Here is an 18,459-nt window from a genome sequence, read left to right on the forward strand (position 1 = left end):
ATATGAACATTTTGTAAACAAGACCTCGAGAACTAGTCTAACCAACTGTCAAATGTTTTATACTTTTATGGAGATCCTAGAATGTGTCCACCTTCTAGCTGCTACAAGTCCCAAATTACTACTAAGAAAAGAAAATCTTTCAATAAGGCAGATGAAACAAAACAGAAAATGTGGCTTTTGCTAGATGGAAAAATAAGTATCAAGATGGAGGTTGAACCACATGGGCCTGTGGGGAAATGAGATAAGCAGATGGAGACAATCATTTTCAAAATTATCTAGTCCTGAGGTTATCTGGAACCTCAAGACATGAACATATGGTTGAGATTATCAGATCCATCTAAAGTGTTCTGATTTTAAAATGAATTCTCAAAATTTTGGCCCACTTAGAAAAAAAGAATGGATAGCACCACTTTTTCCCACAAATACCCAAATCGACAAACTCAGTATGGAGGGAATGAACCAGGTAGCATTTACTTCAATGCCCCACTAGGCCTCGCAGTGCCCTGCCTACAGTTGTCATTCAGTAAGTGCTAAACTGACTTCTGTTACCACTTTCTCAAACCCGCCATCCCCCAGACAAGGGAAGCAGACGAACAGAGCAGCAGGGCGGACATCAGTTAGTGTCACCTCCACTCTCCTGTCCCCTTTCTTGCCTGTCCACATCTGCAGTCTTGGCCCCACTTTGGCAAACTGAACTCCCAACTGGTGAGTCAAAGCTGGCCAGTTAACATAGACACTCAGCGCTGCATGGCTGTGCATTGGTACAAACAGGCAGCAGCTATTGGAACGAAAGTAGTTGCTGGACATTCAGACCCCAGAGAGGCCAGGACTAACCCTGCAACTCGTCGAGTGGAGTCCAGCTCAACAGCGATCGGGTCAGTCTTAGTAAAGGTGCTCAGAGCCATGCTGGCGAGTACAGGACCTCTAGAAACAAGGTCACCGGAGACAAAACTTTGTCTTCCTTTTGGCAACAATGTCTTTTTGTGAAGAGAAGAATGGTTATGCAGTTTGGCTGTAAAGAATAGTCCTGGCCACAGAATGGGCTGGGATTTACCTCAATAGAGGAGCTAGCGAATCCTTGAGGATCATGTGCTCTGAGGACAAAGGTGTCCTCCACACTCAGGGAACAGACCGGCCCTCCGGCCTGGAATGCTGTCCCGAGGTCGCTGGTGTCAGGGCAATTCTCAGGCAGTTTCCCCTCAGACGTTGCTCCTCTTCTTACAGGTTATTATAGCCTCGCGGGCGATAAACCATACACAGCAAGTCAGTGCTGCCGAGACTTCAGACCTTGAGGAAATCCCTTAGTCACTTGTGACTATTTGTCACATAATTAAGCACACTCCACATTGCCCTGAATAAAAAAGCTTAAGCTGTAAGCCATCTCTCAGTCACATTCCCTTGCTGGATGCTGAGATGAGAACAGGAAAATCATACCACATGTCTGCCATCTGTATTTGTACTTGTCAACAGCTCTGTTTTGGGATAAACAGTTTTGAAGTCAGAATCAATTCGACTTGTTGGAAGATTAGCCAAAGAACAGCTCAGAAGACCAAAACAGAACATGAAGTCAAATAGTCTAAAAAATTAAGCACAATTTCTGCTTCTCACTCAACATTCCATTTTGTTGCAGAACAAAGAAAAAGAGCATAGCAGCCAGGGTTTGGGGGCAGAGAATATATGTTTGCTCAAGTGAAAAATTATTCAACTTAGAACAAATGCCTTTGCTGCGATGCAACTGGAACGCATTCACTGACCTCTAGGAGACTACAGGTAAGAAAAGAGTAATTTCAGCAGTTACACTTTTCTCGCGGTGCTATGTGAAGGCATACACAGGGGACAGCTTGCGTTGGGTACAGTGCATAATGCGGCCCGTTATTACCATAAAAACGGTAGCATTTCCCAAAGTCGATCTTGATTAGAAGTAGTTCCATGGTTGAAAACACTTCCCACTGTAGAGCTATTAAAACAGAGAGATGGCAAGGGGGAAATAAAGACATACAGCGAAAAGGAGGCCGGGCGGGAAGGTAGCACAAATAGGACGTACAGATTGCTGGGAGATAACAACGGAATTGCTTTCAGAGGCAGCTGGTGTAAGTGAATGAAGGGCCCGGGAACCTGGCAGCCCCGCAGATCCTAGGAAACAAATGGGAACATGCATGCTCCACTTGAAGGGACATCCATTTTCTCCCTAAAAGAAGTCGTTTGTAAAAGAGCAAATTGGTGATTTGTACTTACAGACTGGTTCCTTTTCAAGCCCCTGTCAAGCAGTGTTAAATTATTGAAGCACAGCGTAGTGTATTTTTGGCGTACACACAGTTAAACCTTGCAAATGTTTCTGGTCACCTTTCTCAAGTTATTAAAAAATAATTGTTTCCACTTACTCGACGATCTTTAAAACGAAACAAGACAAAGTGCCACACATCTCTCTCCAGAACCATCACCGCCCCTTTCCCCTGCTTCCTGATCCGGCCCCCCAATCCTTCAAGCAAGCAATTGTTTAGACTGGGGAGGGTGGGAGGAGGAAGGCCAATACAACATTCACACAATTGTCTGGTGTTCATTCAACCACAGGGTTGTCCCGAGACAGCATAAACTGTTCAGAGAATAAAGCGGGGTTGTGGACATCTCATTAATAACTTGTGAACCCCCCTCAGAGGGGTCACGTACTGCAGAGGGGCCGCCTTGTGCCAGCACTGTGCACGCTGGTGCTTGGCTCCTGGACAGCGGCCACTGCACACAGCTGCCACTTGAGGAAGGCTTCCGGACGCCCCTTCCTGATCAGGAGTGAGGAGATTCTCCCCAGTCAGCTGAGCAACTGAAACCTGACTATGTTTACAAACCCTAAGCTGTGCTTTAATCTAAATGACCACCAGACAGATGAGCAGGGCCAGCCCCTCCCCTGATGTGTTCACAAAATGAGTGGCATTGATGCCAATGCTTCAGAAAGGGAGCAAGGGAATCCAACAGGTCGAACAGCATACGGGGAGATATGACTGTGGGCAGACTTGGCTTAAATGGAACGTTTTCACCCAACAAGCATACTGGGAACCTTTCAAATTTCTCCCCCAAATCAAGTCGGATTCCCACTCCCTTCTGTGGAAGAGCCACTCCTAGGTCCCTGATGCTATTTTCTATCAGGTGACTGTATCAGAGGTTGAGCTTCTGACCTCATGGACCCTCAGACTGAAACTGGATGGCTTTGTAGAATATTTTCACTCAAGCATTTTGTGTGGGAAATAGAAGGGGAAGGAATAAAGGCGACAACTCTAAGATGTTTGAATTATCATCCTGTGCATCATTTTAGTCAGTTAAGTAAGTAAAACAATCAAACCAAATGACTTAAAAGTCATGTAGGGAGAAACAAAGATCTCTCTTTTTCTTTTTTTTATTCTTTTTGCATCCCGCAGACACAGAGGTTAAAAAAAAAAAAATGACTGAAACTTAAATATGAAAGAATTCTTTACAATTAAATCCACAACTTTATACATTTATCTTACTCACATGTCAGTGAAAAATCACCAATTATTACTGTTTCTACTTAATAACTGAAAAATCACCAATTATTATGAAATATGACAAATTATATAAAAGAACCAAAAAGATCTCATAAAAAAATATATCCAGGTCTGAAGAGTGCTGTAAGCTTGATGCCTTCACATCCTTCTCTTCTGTGTGCTTATGTATAACACTGAAAAAACAAAACAAAACATACAGACATTGAAGAACTGTCCTTAAGCATCATAACAGTAAGTTTTTTTTAAAAAAAATATATTTTTTTGATTTTTATAGAGAGGAAGAGAGAGGGATAGAGAGTTAGAAAACATCGATGAGAGAGAAACATCGATCAGCTGCCTCCTGCACACCCCCCATTGGGGATATGCCCGCAACCAAGGTACATGCCCTTGAGTGGAATCGAACCTGGGACCCTTCAGTCCGCAGGCTGACACTCTATCCAGAGCCAAAATGGTTAGGGCATAACAATAAGTTTTAAAAGCAACAGATTTTGGCCTGACACCTCTGCAAATCGAAAGGAAATTTCCATACTACACAATAAACTCTAGAACTACTGTAGACTAATTTTATGAATCTAGATTTGGTTTGATGTTATACAGGACTGTGTTCTAGTCTTAGCTGACTTACTTTTGTGACCAGGAGGATAAAACAAAATGAATGTGAAAGTTACCAGAATACAAAAATGTTTTATGATTATAGGTACATTAATTATGCTTGAAGTAAAGTAAATCAATAAATTTTACGAGGCTAGATTCAGATTACGAATAAAGAACATATTTTCACCCATTTCCCCAACAGAAACTCTAAATTTGCTGTCTAATTTTATAATTGCGACAGGATAAACAAGATCTGAGGAGTTTTGTTATTTTTTTTTAAAAAAAGTCCTTTTTCTGAGTTCCCTGGTGTTGCCAAAGTGCTGCTTTGCTAGGCTTCCTGTGACCACCCACACTGAACTCTTCAGGAGAGGTGGTCCATAAGAATAAGACAGGATATAAGACAAAATGCTATGCCTGGGTCACCAAAGGTGTACCTCCCTCACATCCCCACCTACTCAGATTCTGACGGATTTGTTCACAGGGAAATTTAGAGATATCTTGATCAAAGATCATCCTATATAACAAAAGCATAATATTCTAAGTGTCCAGTCGTCCATTCAACCAATCAAAGCATAATATGCTAATGATATGTTAAGGCCACTCAACCACTCACTATGAAGTGCACTGACCACCAGGGGGCAGACGCTCCAACGGGTAGGTTAGCTTGCTGCTGGGGTCCGCCGAGCTAGACGGTCTGGACATGCCCTGGAGCCCTACCTGTGGTTCCTCCTCAGCTGGCCAACCTCCCACATCCCTCCTTGACCCCAATTGTACACTGGTGGGGTTCCTCCACCTGGCCTGGGCCGTCTCGCAATCTGGGACCCCTTGGGGATATTGGAGAGCCGGTTTTGGCCCAATCCTGCTCAACACAGGAGCTGCCCCGTGGTGGTCAGTGTGCTCCCACAGGGGGAGTGCGGCTCAGTGAGAAATGGGGCTCACAGCTGGTGAGTGCAGTGGTGGTGGCAGAAGCCTCTCCCGCCTCTGCAGCAGCCCTAAGGATGTCCGACTGATGGCTTAGGCCCGCTCCCGATCAGTCAGACATCCCCCAAGGGCTCCTGGACTGCGAGAAGGTGCAGACTGGGCTGAAGGACACCACCCCCACCCCCAAGTGCATGAATTTCATGCACTGGGCCTCTAGTAGCACAGATTAATCAAGTAAGCCGAGATCCTCTTTAGAGTCTAGGATGTGTGTGTGTGTGTGTGTGTGTGTGTGTGTGTTTGTGAGGGGGGGAGGGTGGTGTTAATTGGGAAAAAAGGAGACATATGTAAAACTTTAGATAATAAAAAAAAAGTCTAGGATGTGAATGTGGGACTCTAAAAATAACTACCACTGATTATTAATTATTACATCATGGAAAAGATATATGAAGAGAAGCATCAAAATGACAGTAAAAACATCCTGGGAAATTGGACATGGTTTACATGTTGTATATGCATGTGACAGGATCCATCCTATCACTTACAGAACCTGCAACTGACTGCTATCAGTTGTCTTGAAATGTTGAAAAATCCTAACATTTCTTAGTAAATGTAAGAGATCAAATAAGAACAGTATGAAAAATGAGAAGAGAAATTCTACATGTCAGAACTAAAAAGCATATTATATATGAAGATATGGGAAAATATGGCATTGTACGACCAGGAGAAAGAATATCCACACTAAGTCAGAGCGCTGAGTTCACAGCAAAGGGGCTGAGGGAGTTACTCAGAAGTAAAGAACGCACACCAATAAAAAGCCCAAACTCAGGCTCCCAGAGCTCCATTTGGGGAATGGGAACAAAAAGTGGGGAGGGGTCAAGGGATAACTACCATCGTTTTGAAGTCTTCTCCTTCTCCCTAAAAATTCATATATTACTTTAGTGATAATGTGTTTTTAAATGAGGTACTTAAAAGTAAACATAATAATCACAGCCATATATTAGATGTTAAAAAGCTGAGTAATTTTAGAACCATATTTCCTGTTTTGTCATTTTTGTCAAATTAAAAGATACAATCTCCACAGAGAGCATTTAAATGATTCACAAAGGACAAATAGGACAAGCTAACTGCCAAATGATGCAAACCAAAGATAGCAGGGAAACACTGGCCATTCTTACAGCCCCAGATTCCAGTGTGAGAGGCAGTGTTGGGGGAATAGAATAAACTGTATTCAACAGAAAGAGTTCAGGTCAGTATACCAATGCCCCTCAGTAAGGGCAGGGGAGATTTTTCAGTCCCCAAATCCATGAAGCTACTAAAAATAAACTGGTCACACTGAAGATTTGAAATATAAGAATTTAAAAGTAAACAAAGTAAAACTAAAACTGAACTTTTAAGTTATCTAGAAAACCTGTTGGTGATCCCAACTATAAACACAAAGGCTTAGTTCAGATGTTGTACAACTACACTACAGAGCGAAGGAATATTACCGTTGTTTCCTCGGATAAATGCATCCCCATACTTATTCTTCAGCTGTCCATTTACATATTCTTCTGTCTGCTCCAAGGCTATATTCATGTAGCCATCCAGACAAGCCAGGACCCCTGCAGACAGATTGAGTCAAAGAGAAGATATACAAAGCAAGGAAGAGTTGAAAATTACAGGATATACCTTAGAGCTGACCATCTTCCCATTCATTAGCTCTTACATGCTTAATATAAAAATTCATACTGTAAACAACACTGAATAGATGGACGCATAGAAAAAGGCCTTTATTTAATGTCCATCTGAATAAAAGCTAAGAAGCATACGGCATGAAAGTAGGAAAAACAATGAACTGTTACTTTTTTCATGGTATGTGTGATAAGAGTAACTTGTAAAGCCTTCAAAAAAGTAACATAATAAGAATATGCCAAATATAACACCATTCTTTGAAAATTAAAAAAAGGAGTAGGCAATTATGCAGGAGCAAATGACCATTAGCCAAGACTCCTCCCTTCCAGGGGCATTTCTTACTTTAGCCACTAAGTGAAATACGGGTCTGGCAGATTTATTTCATTCTTTCACAACTACTGCAGCAAATGAATGTGCTCCAAGGTTAAGAGGAAGTCTCCACAATCTGTTAAAATAATAGAGGAGGAGACAGCAGGTGCTCCTGAAGGAACAACTTAAAGCTGTGACTCACAGTGAAGAGCAGCTTGAGAATACAAGGCAACATATTGCATTATAACACATCCCTTTCTGTTTGTTACAGTTATAACATTTCAAATCCGACTAATACAGAAAAATGGCCACAAACATTCTAGGGAACTTAAGGAAACTGGGTGAATAGTTTTCAAAACTGAGTCTCTAACTTAAAGAGGTATTTTCTAGAAAAATAATTTAAGTGAAAGCAAATACTACAGATTAGATTCAATTAACCAAGTTGACAACTTCATTTAGTCTCAATTTCGTTAGTATGCTCCTCACTCCCTGCCTCCGGCCCCATTCTCCTCTAAACAAAAGTTTCTTTTCAAAATTGTATGTGTAACGAGAGCACAAAACATTCACCTAACAGAATTCTGCTAAAAACTGGAAGCTTTCAGAGAATCACAATGGATTCTAAACATTAACAATTACCTCCTATCAAAAAGTTTATGATACAACTCTACAGTTTATTTCCTGCTGTATTAATTTTACAATTAAACCACAATTGTAAAAGAGCAAGAAACTTCTGAGACCTGGTCTGCAAATCTGTTTGAAAATGCATCAAGAGCATTTCAAAATTAAATGTTCACTTCTAATAAAAATAGCTATTCTCAAAGGAAAGGTTGTGTCTTTTTTTTAAAAAAAGAAAAAGGTGCCAGGTTATAATTGTAACACCTTCCTTACTCTAAGGGATAAACTACTATAAATAATAGAAAATAAAGTTTTCGTTAAGCTTAAAGAGAAACTGCTACAAAGAGCTGGTTTTTAGTAGTATTTAACCACAAAATGAGAGCTCTGTGTAGTAATACTCCCAACAGTGTACACCACTTTGCTTTAATAGTATAGAAGCCATGAGCCAGACATTCAGAAAGAGAAAAGTTATGACTACCACCCATGTGAAAGGTTATTTAGCCTCACTAGTAAACAGAGAAATATAAATAAAATGAGGTATTACTTGTTGCCAATTAGGATGAAAAAGTTGAAAACAAAGCTAATACAAGGGTAGGTGAGAGCCTAAAGAAGAATGAACCCTCTGCTCCAATGCTCTTCGACTCAGAAATCTTAGCCTAGGGAATTGATTCTAAAGAAATAGTTGGACAGATGCTCAAGATATGTCAAAGGAGCAAATATGTTTATAACAACAAAACTGGTAAACCCTTAAATGCGCATTCATAGGGAATTGGTTAAAAATTAACACAAAATTACGGTACATCCACACAAGGTAACCCCATGGAGTCATTAAACACTTTATATTGTCAAATAACTGAACATATTTTTTACTATTAAAGAAAAATCAGGGTGCATGTATAGCTGATCCCACTGATGTAAAATTATGCTTATATGGAGACAGATCCAGTTGGTTAAGGCTGACTGTCTCTGGGTAGTAGAATTTTGGGAGAATTGGCTTTCTTCTGGAGTATACTTTTCTCTAGTATTTGCTTTGAAATTTATAACAAAACAAAAAGTCCCACATATATTACATTTATAAATAGGTAAATTTTCCCTAAAGAGCAGAGACAAAAAGGTCCAGCTGGTTGATCTCCTCAATGAAGTGGGTACTGAGAAGATATTGAACACAGTGTTCACTCTAATCACCTGCTGAACATACTCAAATCTCTAGAAGTTTATTACATATTCTTTTAGGTTCATCAAAAGTTCAGGATGAGAAGCAGTACAGAGAGACTTTATAGTATCTCACTATTTAGTATAATCCACTGGTTTCACTAAAAAATCTTATTAAATTGGAGATGTTATTAATATCAAGAAACCAAAGCAGTATATAAACAGCAAGGTGTTTGTGTCATGCATGAGTCTGAGTCCTAGTTCCTCTCTTACCAGGTGGGGATAATCAACGGAGATCTCAAAGGACTTATATGAAGATAAAATGAAAATTAAAGTGTTGAGCACTCACTGGACCCACAGTAAGCTCTCAATAAAATTAAGTTTGCATGTGTGAAAAAAGTTCAAGAGATTACAATCATTATTCAGAAGAGAGATGAAAAATTATTCAAAAAGGAGACTAAGGAAAGGCCATAACACTCTGCTAACGAATGAGTTTTCAGTACCTGTAAACTAGTCCAGGTAATTTAACATTTCTTAATTTTGGAAGACTAGAAATTTAGTAACTTAAAAAAAAATTGAATTTGATACCCACGCAATTAATTTTAGTAGTGTCGCAGCCTTAAAAAGAGCATTCTCTAAAAGAACAGAAAGGTGTTTTTGGACAACCCGCACATTATGCGAGTGGGAAGTTTATGCTGTAAAATGACACTGTCTAAATAGCTGCTGCCAACCTCCAATACTTCTGCAAAACAAACGCTATTGTGCCAAGGGTTCTTCAGTATCCAGCCAGCTATTCACGCCTGAGGCGACTGGGAATCCTTGGCTGCCACCAGGGTACCAGGGAACTGAGGCACACAGGCTCTCAAAGCAGAGACAGGAGACAGGAGCCACAAACCACACCGGAAGTCAGAAGCACACACTCTGGTGTCAGTTGTGTCTCTAAAGGGGATCAATCCAGGGGAAGAAAAGAGGTGGGCATAAAAACTGTTGACAACCAATGATTTTTGAGATTCACTGGGTATGTTTAAAAAGTTGCTAAAAATCAGTTAGTCATATTTACTTATTTAATTACACCAATGAGGATGAAGCAGAAAAATATTACCTCGATAATCCACTCCAGAATTTAGTTTTACCACCACTGGTCGTCCAATGATTTGCTTTAAGAAGTCGCTGGGAGTTTGCTTCCGTAGACTCATTGTAACAATCCTGATCAGAAATCTGAAAAGGGGCAATAAAGGCAAGGACAAAAGTTAATTACTGAACCAAAAAAAAAAAAGCCTGAAGGCCTTAACATATTTATAGGACACCAAGCATCAATGGAGCACATGTGAAGACTCCACATTTGCCGGGAGCCGGTCCATGCTTGCTGTTTCAAGGGACCTGGCATATACGGCATACTGTTCTTAATATGTTTGCTCACCTTCTTGGCACTATGTGTTTTAACCAAGGTCTCTGAGAAAGGTTGTTTCCCCAGGTAGGGATTTTCCCCTGAAGTTAGGGAGGGAATAAAACCTCTTAACTAAGTGCCAGGCGGGTAATTAATCACTTTAACTATGAACAATCATGCTTAAGCTACATAATCTTTACTCCCTGGAATGGAGATAAGAAACGCCCTAACCTTTGGAATAGAGATTGATAGGATTGGAATCAACTGGTATAAATACAGATGTAAGAACACAGAACTTAGAAGACAGAACTAAGAGAGACAGAACCTCACACAGAACTAAGAAGACAGAACCTACACAGAACCTAGAGACAGAAGAACTTCGCTGGAGAGAACATGGCAAAAGATCCTGGACAGAAACTGGCAACAGAACCTAGCGAGAGAACATGGCAAAAGATCCTGGACCGAACCTGACTACAGAAATTGGGAAGAGAACCTGACTAGAACCTGGTGACAGAACCTGGCTGGAGAACCTGGACAGAACCTGGCTGGAAAACCTAGCGAGGGAACATGGCTACAGAACCTGGCTGGAGAACCTGGCTGGAGGACCTAGCAAGACACTGGACACAGAACCTGGCTGGAGATCCTAACCAGAACTTCGCTGGAGATCCGAAGCAGAACCTCTCTGGAGATCCAGACCAGAACTTGGCTGGAGATCCTGGCTAGGCTGCCGATCAACTGAACACTGTCTCCGTGTCCTTCCTTCTTTGCCGACTCCGTCTACACCTTTGGGGACCCCTGGACCTGCTGGGGTTGGACCCCGGCACACATTATTCTACAACCACACAACAGCTAACATGTTTCAGGACCTACTAGGAGCCGGAAACTAAGTGATGTGCTTTCCATACATTATCTCATCAGTCCTCACATCGACCCTCTGACATAGCCTCATCGTAGAAGGGCCCTGTTCTCAACCACTTGTACTACTGCCTCATACACAAATCAGTATACCCATTCATTGAATGCTTGTGTTATTTATGCAGAGCACTCTGCTAAGATCCTTATATACGCTACCAAATTTAATCTTTACAAGAACCCTGGGAAGGTCTTAATATCCCCATTTTGGTAATGAAAATAAAGGCACACAGAAAGATGAAATAATTTGCTCCCAAATGTGGTGAAACCAACATTCAAGCTCAAATCAGCCATATTTTAAAGTCTATTCAAAGGTTCTCATAATTTAAGTTAAATAATTTTCTTTTCCAAGAGAAGTCAACATCCCAAGTTAAATAACAGAAAATACAAGTTTTAAAAACTACTAAACTACTCTTGAATTTGGGACCTCCTCATCCACTGCATCTCCCCAAGGCCTGAAAAAAATCTTAATGTGATCAACTGATTATTTTGCTCAGCAAATTTTAATTTAACTTTTCCACTGAACTGTCAGTGTATTTTTTTTGCTACACAGTCTCAACAGAACTAAAATCACAACTACTATTCTGGACAACCACTATTCATTCAGGACTCAGACCACACAACAATGTTATGCAGTTTTGAACACAAGGAAAATAAAAAACAAAGTAAATACTGTAACAGATTATATACCTTTAATGGGTTCAGTAAAAACAAATCTTCCCATTCATTTATAAACTGCCTTATTTATGTGCTGAACATGTGCCGTTTTGTGGATGAATAGATCCAGAGACTATTAACCCTGAGGGCCTGATATTGACTCAACTCATGAGTCTTAAGTTCATTTCCTATCAGATGCTAAATCCCATTATGCCAGTTTCTTCATATATAAGATGAGATCAAACTAGCTATTTTGTGTTAAAAAACTAGTAAGATGCATCATGAAGTGGAAATCTAGTTCACAGGGATAGTATTAACTGCCTTGTTCAGTTAACAACAGAAAAAAGAATACGAACCTAGACTATTAGTTGTTTAACTGATGGTGTCCCGGTTTTTTGTTCGTTTTTGAGTTTTTTTGCATTTTTTCTTTTTGTTGAATTTATTGAGGTGACACTGGTTAACAAAATTATACTGGTTTCAGGTGCACAATTCTACAATGCATCACCTGTACTGTACTGTGTGTTCACCATCCCAAGTCCATCACCATTTACCCCCATACCCTCTCACACCTCCTCCTTCTCCCCCCACACAAGCACCACACTGTTGTCTGTGTCCATGAGTTTTTTCTTTTTAACTCTATCCCCTCCATCTCCCACACCCAACACCACCCCCTCGATAGCTGTTAGCCTGCTCTATGAGACTGCCTCTATTTTGCTTGTTAGTTCATTTTGTTCATCCCAGACTATTAGTTATTTAACTGATAGTGTTATTATTTTAAAAATCTTATTAATATTCTCTCCCCTCACCTTTAAAAAAAAAGCTCAGCTATAGCCCGAGCCGGTTTGGCTCAGATCAAGCTGTGGACTGAAGGGTCCTGGGTTCAATTCTGGTCAAGGGCACATACCTCAGTTGTAGGCGCAGTCGGAGCCATGTGGGAGGGAACCTATCACTGTTTCTCTTATATAGAGTTTCTCTCTCCCTGCTTCTCCCGCTCCCTTCCATTCCTTCTAAAACATCAATGGGAAAAATATCCTCGGGTGAGGATTTACAAAAACTAAAATGAGTAAATAAATAAATGTACAGCTATATTCTTGTAAGCTTATCAAAGATCATACCTCTGCCATTACTAGTAAGCCTCATCTTTACTCCATTTAACACCGATTTCTGTCTGAAGGCATTCAACACTTCAAACTTTCACCAGCACCTTAGTGGCAGGCACATAGGCTGGGTAGGGATGCAACACCAACAAGATATGACCTTGGACCCTTGGAATTTATACTCCGAAGCAGACCACACACACACACACACACACACACACACACACACACACACCCTTGTAAAAGGAGAATTTTTAAAAGTTGTATGTAGTTGGATAGAATTTTGCAGAGACCAGCACACACAAAGATCAGAGAAGGACTTCTGGAGGGGACACCTGAGCGGAGTGTGAAGGAAAAGAGTCCACCAGCTGGAAGGACAAAAAGCTTGGCGAAGGCCTTGGACAGTGTGAGGAGAAAATCGACACAGGCAAGGAGGGCCAGCTGCAGCCTCCGAAGGCAGCAGGGCCACATTCCTGGGGAGCATGACTAAGAGCTTGGCCTTGAGCCTCTAGGGCCGTTTCCCAAACATGAGCCTTTGGATCACTTGGAGATTCCGCTTCAGTAGAACCAGGGTAGGAACCAGGGATCCGTTTGCACAAGCCTAGGAGACTCCTATGAACCGGTGGGTATGGGAAATACTGTCAGTGGCTGGGGACACGGGATGGTTGAAGCAGAGACATGCACGAGTACCACTGTCCACTTCAGATGGAGTGGAGATGTGCTCTGGCATCAAGTTTCACATCTGGTTCTATTTGATGTAACCTGTCACCAATTACTGTCTTATATTCTTTTTTTTTTTTAATACAAGTCTCTTCTCCCTCAACAGACTGTAAGCCACATGAAAGGAGAGACAAATACCAAGCTTTCCATTTATTCTCCAGAGCATCTATATTCTGGCAGATCTCTTGAAAAATATTTTAACAGTTATTTGGAAAGAGGATGTTGCTTCAAACACATTTTATCCATCACTTTAGAGTCCATAATTTTTACATTTGTCTTCATTAGGCTTCCTCGATACTCCCTTTTACTTAATAACTTGCCCATAAATCCATTTTGTATGAGTAAACTGGTCTCAACAATTTTTCCCATCACTTGGCTCACGTGAAAACTTTGTTTTCATCTTTGAAACTGGGTAAGGCAGAAGGAACAGTTCCGACCATTTATGAAGCAAGAGAACAGACGCTTGAACCATCTATATTATAAAAGGCCAGTGGCCGTAATGCAGTAACGACCGAACAACCGGTCACTAGGAGGGGCACTGATGGGTCTCCAGGTCCGGTGGGTCTGGGTCTCGTGCAATTTCACACACTGAGGCTTTAGTAGAAACATAAGAGGAAAAAGGCCTCCTTTCTGCCCGGTTACCTTGATAAAACTCCTCCCTTAAAAATTAACACCACAATCACCCTCTATGCCTCCAACCCCGGTTTGTTTTAACTAAATTACCTATTTTCACACATGGCTATTCAAAGGCAGAAGCTTCTGAGAGTTCTGAGATGAGAACATCTGCAAATTGCCCTGCAGAGATTTCCTTTAGTAAAAAAAATGGAGGGAAAGAACCAAATTTTACTCATCCAGGTATGTGCCAGGCATTAGAGTCCTGAACAATTCACAAGGTCACCAGGTGAGGTGGCAAGCAGAACCAAGGCTTGATCCCAAAGCCCAAGCCCTTGCAAAGGCACAACTGCCCTTTGGACTATGTCAAGGTTCTCCTGTTAAACAGGCGATGGCCAGAGAAAGTGAGAGGGAGCCTAAATTATTGTAAATCAGCCCATAAAGGACTATAACGACCAGAAAGAAATCTCTCTAATGTAATTTTGAGTCATGTCACTGAGCAAAAAAACGCGTAAATTCTTGTTTCTTGGCCATGTTCACCTGGAAATTTTTGCCTACTCTTAAAATATTTACAACTTAGGGTGAAAAAAAATTTGAAAAGCAAAATATTGCTATGTAACATAATATTACAACCCAAGCAAATAAACTTTAGCAGAATATATCAGTCTGAGAGGACATCCAACACTGAGAACGGCTCTCCTTTCCAGCGGACCAGTCTCCCACAGCAGGCTCCAAGCTTCTGGGGGATCTCTGGTACCTACACACACTGCCCAAGCCTGTGGAAGGGGCATTTAAGGGCAGTGCTAAGACAAGTCCCCCGTCCCTCCCCTCGCCAACTATGGGTATAGTGACTAATACAGTATCATTCATGAGCAGCTATAACACCTGAGTAGCTATAACATAGTAACCACCAAATAAAATATGGAGAAAGGAGAAATGTTTCTTTGTTGTCCAAGAAGCACCTGCATCTGAATCAACAGAGATGCTTGCTAAAATGCAGATTCCAGAAGCCTCCCCAAAGTCAGGCTGTCCAGGCAAGGGTCGTTGGAATTCACATAAAGTTCCCCAAATAATCCCCATAAGCAAATGGTTCCTGACCAGGAGAGATTTTGCCCCCAACCTGGAGACATCTGGAAATGTCTGGAGGCATTTTGGATTGTCCTGAATGAGGAGACTAGATACCTACTGGTATCTAGTAGGTAGAGGCCAAGGATATCGCTTACCCGTCTACAAAGGATAAGAAAGCCCTCCATAACAAAAAATTAACTGACCCAAAACGTCAATTTCAGGTGAGAAACTGCTGTAAGTCCTAAATCAAAAGAGCATTGTTCTCTGGTCTCCACATCAAGTTTTGAAAAAAAACACCTTCGAGGTGGAACAAATGAGAACAAACAGCTAAATTCTAACCGGATGACAGAGTATAAATTGTAACTTATTAAATACTTTATCCCAGCAGTTAGAGAATCTGAAAACAACTACTGTCAACAAATCTTGAAGGGGTTGTCATTCTAAATAAGGATTTCTAGCCCTGGCCATGAAAATGGACCCTTTCCCATTTTTCAGTGCCACAAATCCCTCGGAGGATCGAAATCTCTGTTACTTGGTACAATTGTAAAAGGAAAGATTAATCCGGGGATGTAAACATCTCTTCAAATTCTAATGTCGAGTGTGCCACAGTTCAGTGAGACCACTGAGGCAGCATCAAGAGTACTCACTTGGGAGGCAGGACACCTGAGTTCTAATGCCAGCTCTGCTACTTAATTAGCCGTGCGCCTCGGGTAACTCATCATTTCACCTCTCAAGGCCTCAGGCTCCTCATCTGCAAAATAAGGCAGTTATGCTAGAAGAGCACTAAAGTGACCAGGCAGCCAGCCTGCACAGTAACTCCAACAACACACACACACACACACACACACACACACACACACCCTCTCAAGATTCCTTCACAAAACTTAAGGAAGTGGACTTGCCAGACACCACCATTTAACAAACAAACAAAAAACAAACAACAAAATTCCAAAGACAGGCTCACCTTTGCTGGTTGGTGTATTAGAAATGTATTATCAGCTATCATAATTTTGGTGCAACAGGCACAGTCCTACATGAATGATGTAAACGACTAAACTATTTTGTTAAACAATTTGGCAATGTGTGTGAAGACCTAAAAAGACCTTAGTCGAAGGCAGCACCTATTCCAATAATTTCACTTCTCAAAATCTAGTGCAAGTAAAGAATCTAAAATACAGGTGTTTTTTTTTAAAGTTTATCAGAGTATTGCTAAAATGAAGCAAGAACTCACAAATATCCTAAATGCCCCAGAGTTGGGATAGTTGAGTAATTTTGGGGACATACATAATGATGGGTTAGGGAGCCAATCAAAAGAATATACAAAATTAGAGATGTTATTTAGAAGATTTTTTTTTTAATTGATGAGAGAGACAGGGCAGGAAGAATTTTTAAATAAAACTGGAAAACTAAATATACTGTGAAGCGACCAAATAGGTAATCTTAGCTCAAGGGGAAATGAGCACAAGCAAGAGTAAAATACGGAAAGAAATTCTAAGTGGAGGGTTCAGAGGATGGTTTTCTCACTGAGCTCTTCAGTACTTTCTTTTTTTCTACAATAACCTGTACCTCTAAGGGGACCACACTGAACCACGAGCACCTTACCTGCACCCCCCGATGCTGGAAGCCAGAGCCTGAACCCCGGCCAGGGACGCGCGCCTCTGCACACAAAAGCCCTGTGCCAGAGCTGACCACCGGACAACGGCAGGTGGGCGTCCCCAGCCTGGGAGGGTGGGCCAGCCCGCCCTTAATTCCTGGGGGCCCGGTGCAAGCACCCCGATGGCTACAGGCTCGGCGGACAATGTCCTGCAGCCCTAACACCCCGGCGCGGCGCGGCCGTGCCCGGAGTCCGCTTTCCCGCCGAATCCCCAGGCTGAAGTCGGGGTTCCCTGCGACAGCCTGGGGTGCACTCGGAAGCCACATCCGGGGAGCCCGGCGGGTGCCGTTCGTTACCGCGCGGTCCAGGCGCCCCCGCGGGAGGGGCTCTCGGGGACGGCTCATCCCGGCGCCGACCACCCCGGACCTCCCGGCCGCGCCAGGCGCCACGAGCGCGGCCTTCGCGGGACCGGCCTCCCGCAGGCTCCGCGGCTGCTCCCCACCCTGCCCCGGGCGGCGCAACACCGGGGCTGGGAGTGGCCCGTGCGTCTGCGGGCTCACCTCGTGGCTGGGACCCGGAATGCCGGCTCTGGGAGCCCCACAAGTCCAGCCTCCGCCAACGGGACGAAATCGAAAGCGAAACCGCGGAGGCGGCGGCACTTTCCCGCCTCAGCCAATCACTGCTCCCCTGGCTACGGCGGCCCGCGGGGCCGAAAGAGCCCAGCCTGGCGGGAACGCGCAAATCCTGAAGTTCAGATTCGCCTGAAGGCAAAGTCTGTGCTGCGGGGTTAAATGGAAAGCGCTGGTGCTCTCTCCTTTAACAGAAAGCCCCTCTTAAAAAAGTAAAAACGATAAGAAAAACAGGAAGTGATCTTTCAGGCAGAAATGTAAGAAGTAGCTCGAAGTCATAGGCAACTAGAAATTACTACGAAAGTAATGACTATACACACCCAGAAATGTCCTCGAATAATTGAAAGCAAATAAATAAAAGAAGGCGCCTCAAATATTTAAGTCCACCTTTGGATTTTGACTTAAGTGTGTGACGATGAAGCCATTATTATCAGGAGATTGTTTCCGTGGCAACGTTAATTGACACAAATAGGATTAAAATCACCAAAGTAACTCTGTATTATAATGGAATAAATTGCGTTCCATTACAAACTATTTCTAATTGGAAATGGTGCGCAGACATTAAGTGCTGCTATGGGAACCTGGTTTGGAATTTTGCTTGACTTCTCAATATTCTTGCTATAAATGGAAAGGAAGAGGTAAATAAGGAAACTGTCAAACCGAGACTTGATTCCTTTTTCTACACACATGGCCTCATCACATTAAATCTTATACTTTAATTCTACATAATTTGTAACACCATAAACAGTGGTGATTTCTTTAAACAGATTCTTAACCCTAAGTGTTATAGAATCTAAGAGGCAGAATTTTTTTCTAAGACAAAAATGAATTCCTCCTCTTGTAAGCTAAAGAGATGAACTTTTGATTGATATCACAGATAGGGAACAACTGGGCATGGTTTACTACAAAAGACAGACTTTCTTGTATCCTTCTATAAAAACTCACTTTGGGTAAAGACCAAGCATTATGGATTTTTTAAAAGACTGTATTTGAAGTCCTTGCAATA

General features: G+C 42.0%; 1 protein-coding gene across 1 annotated transcript; it reads right to left on the minus strand.

Moving 5' to 3' along the window:
* Nucleotides 1–3,351: 3,351 nt before the first annotated feature.
* Nucleotides 3,352–17,519, minus strand: LSM6 (LSM6 homolog, U6 small nuclear RNA and mRNA degradation associated). Its single transcript, XM_081093289.1, has 4 exons — nucleotides 17,385–17,519; nucleotides 9,880–9,995; nucleotides 6,518–6,631; nucleotides 3,352–3,688 (listed from the first exon to the last, which is right to left on the minus strand). Exons 2-4 carry the CDS (start codon nucleotides 9,971–9,973, stop codon nucleotides 3,654–3,656), a joined length of 243 nt encoding a protein of 80 aa, XP_080949415.1. The 5' UTR covers nucleotides 9,974–9,995; nucleotides 17,385–17,519; the 3' UTR covers nucleotides 3,352–3,653.
* Nucleotides 17,520–18,459: the final 940 nt, after the last annotated feature.

This window comes from Myotis nattereri, assembly GCF_964212035.1.
Source record: "Myotis nattereri genome assembly, chromosome: 5".
Lineage (NCBI taxonomy): Eukaryota > Metazoa > Chordata > Mammalia > Chiroptera > Vespertilionidae > Myotis > Myotis nattereri.

Bases quoted from the DNA above. Each gene is read 5' to 3' on its own strand.
- LSM6 (XM_081093289.1), bottom strand. From the start codon at position 9,973: ATGAGTCTACGGAAGCAAACTCCCAGCGACTTCTTAAAGCAAATCATT. The intron at 6,632-9,879 runs GTAATATTTTTC...ATCTGTCTGCAG, and splicing joins TTCTGGAGTGGATTATCGAG to GGGTCCTGGCTTGTCTGGAT. The intron at 3,689-6,517 runs GTAATATTCCTT...TTGTTTTTTCAG, and splicing joins ATTTATCCGAGGAAACAACG to TGTTATACATAAGCACACAG.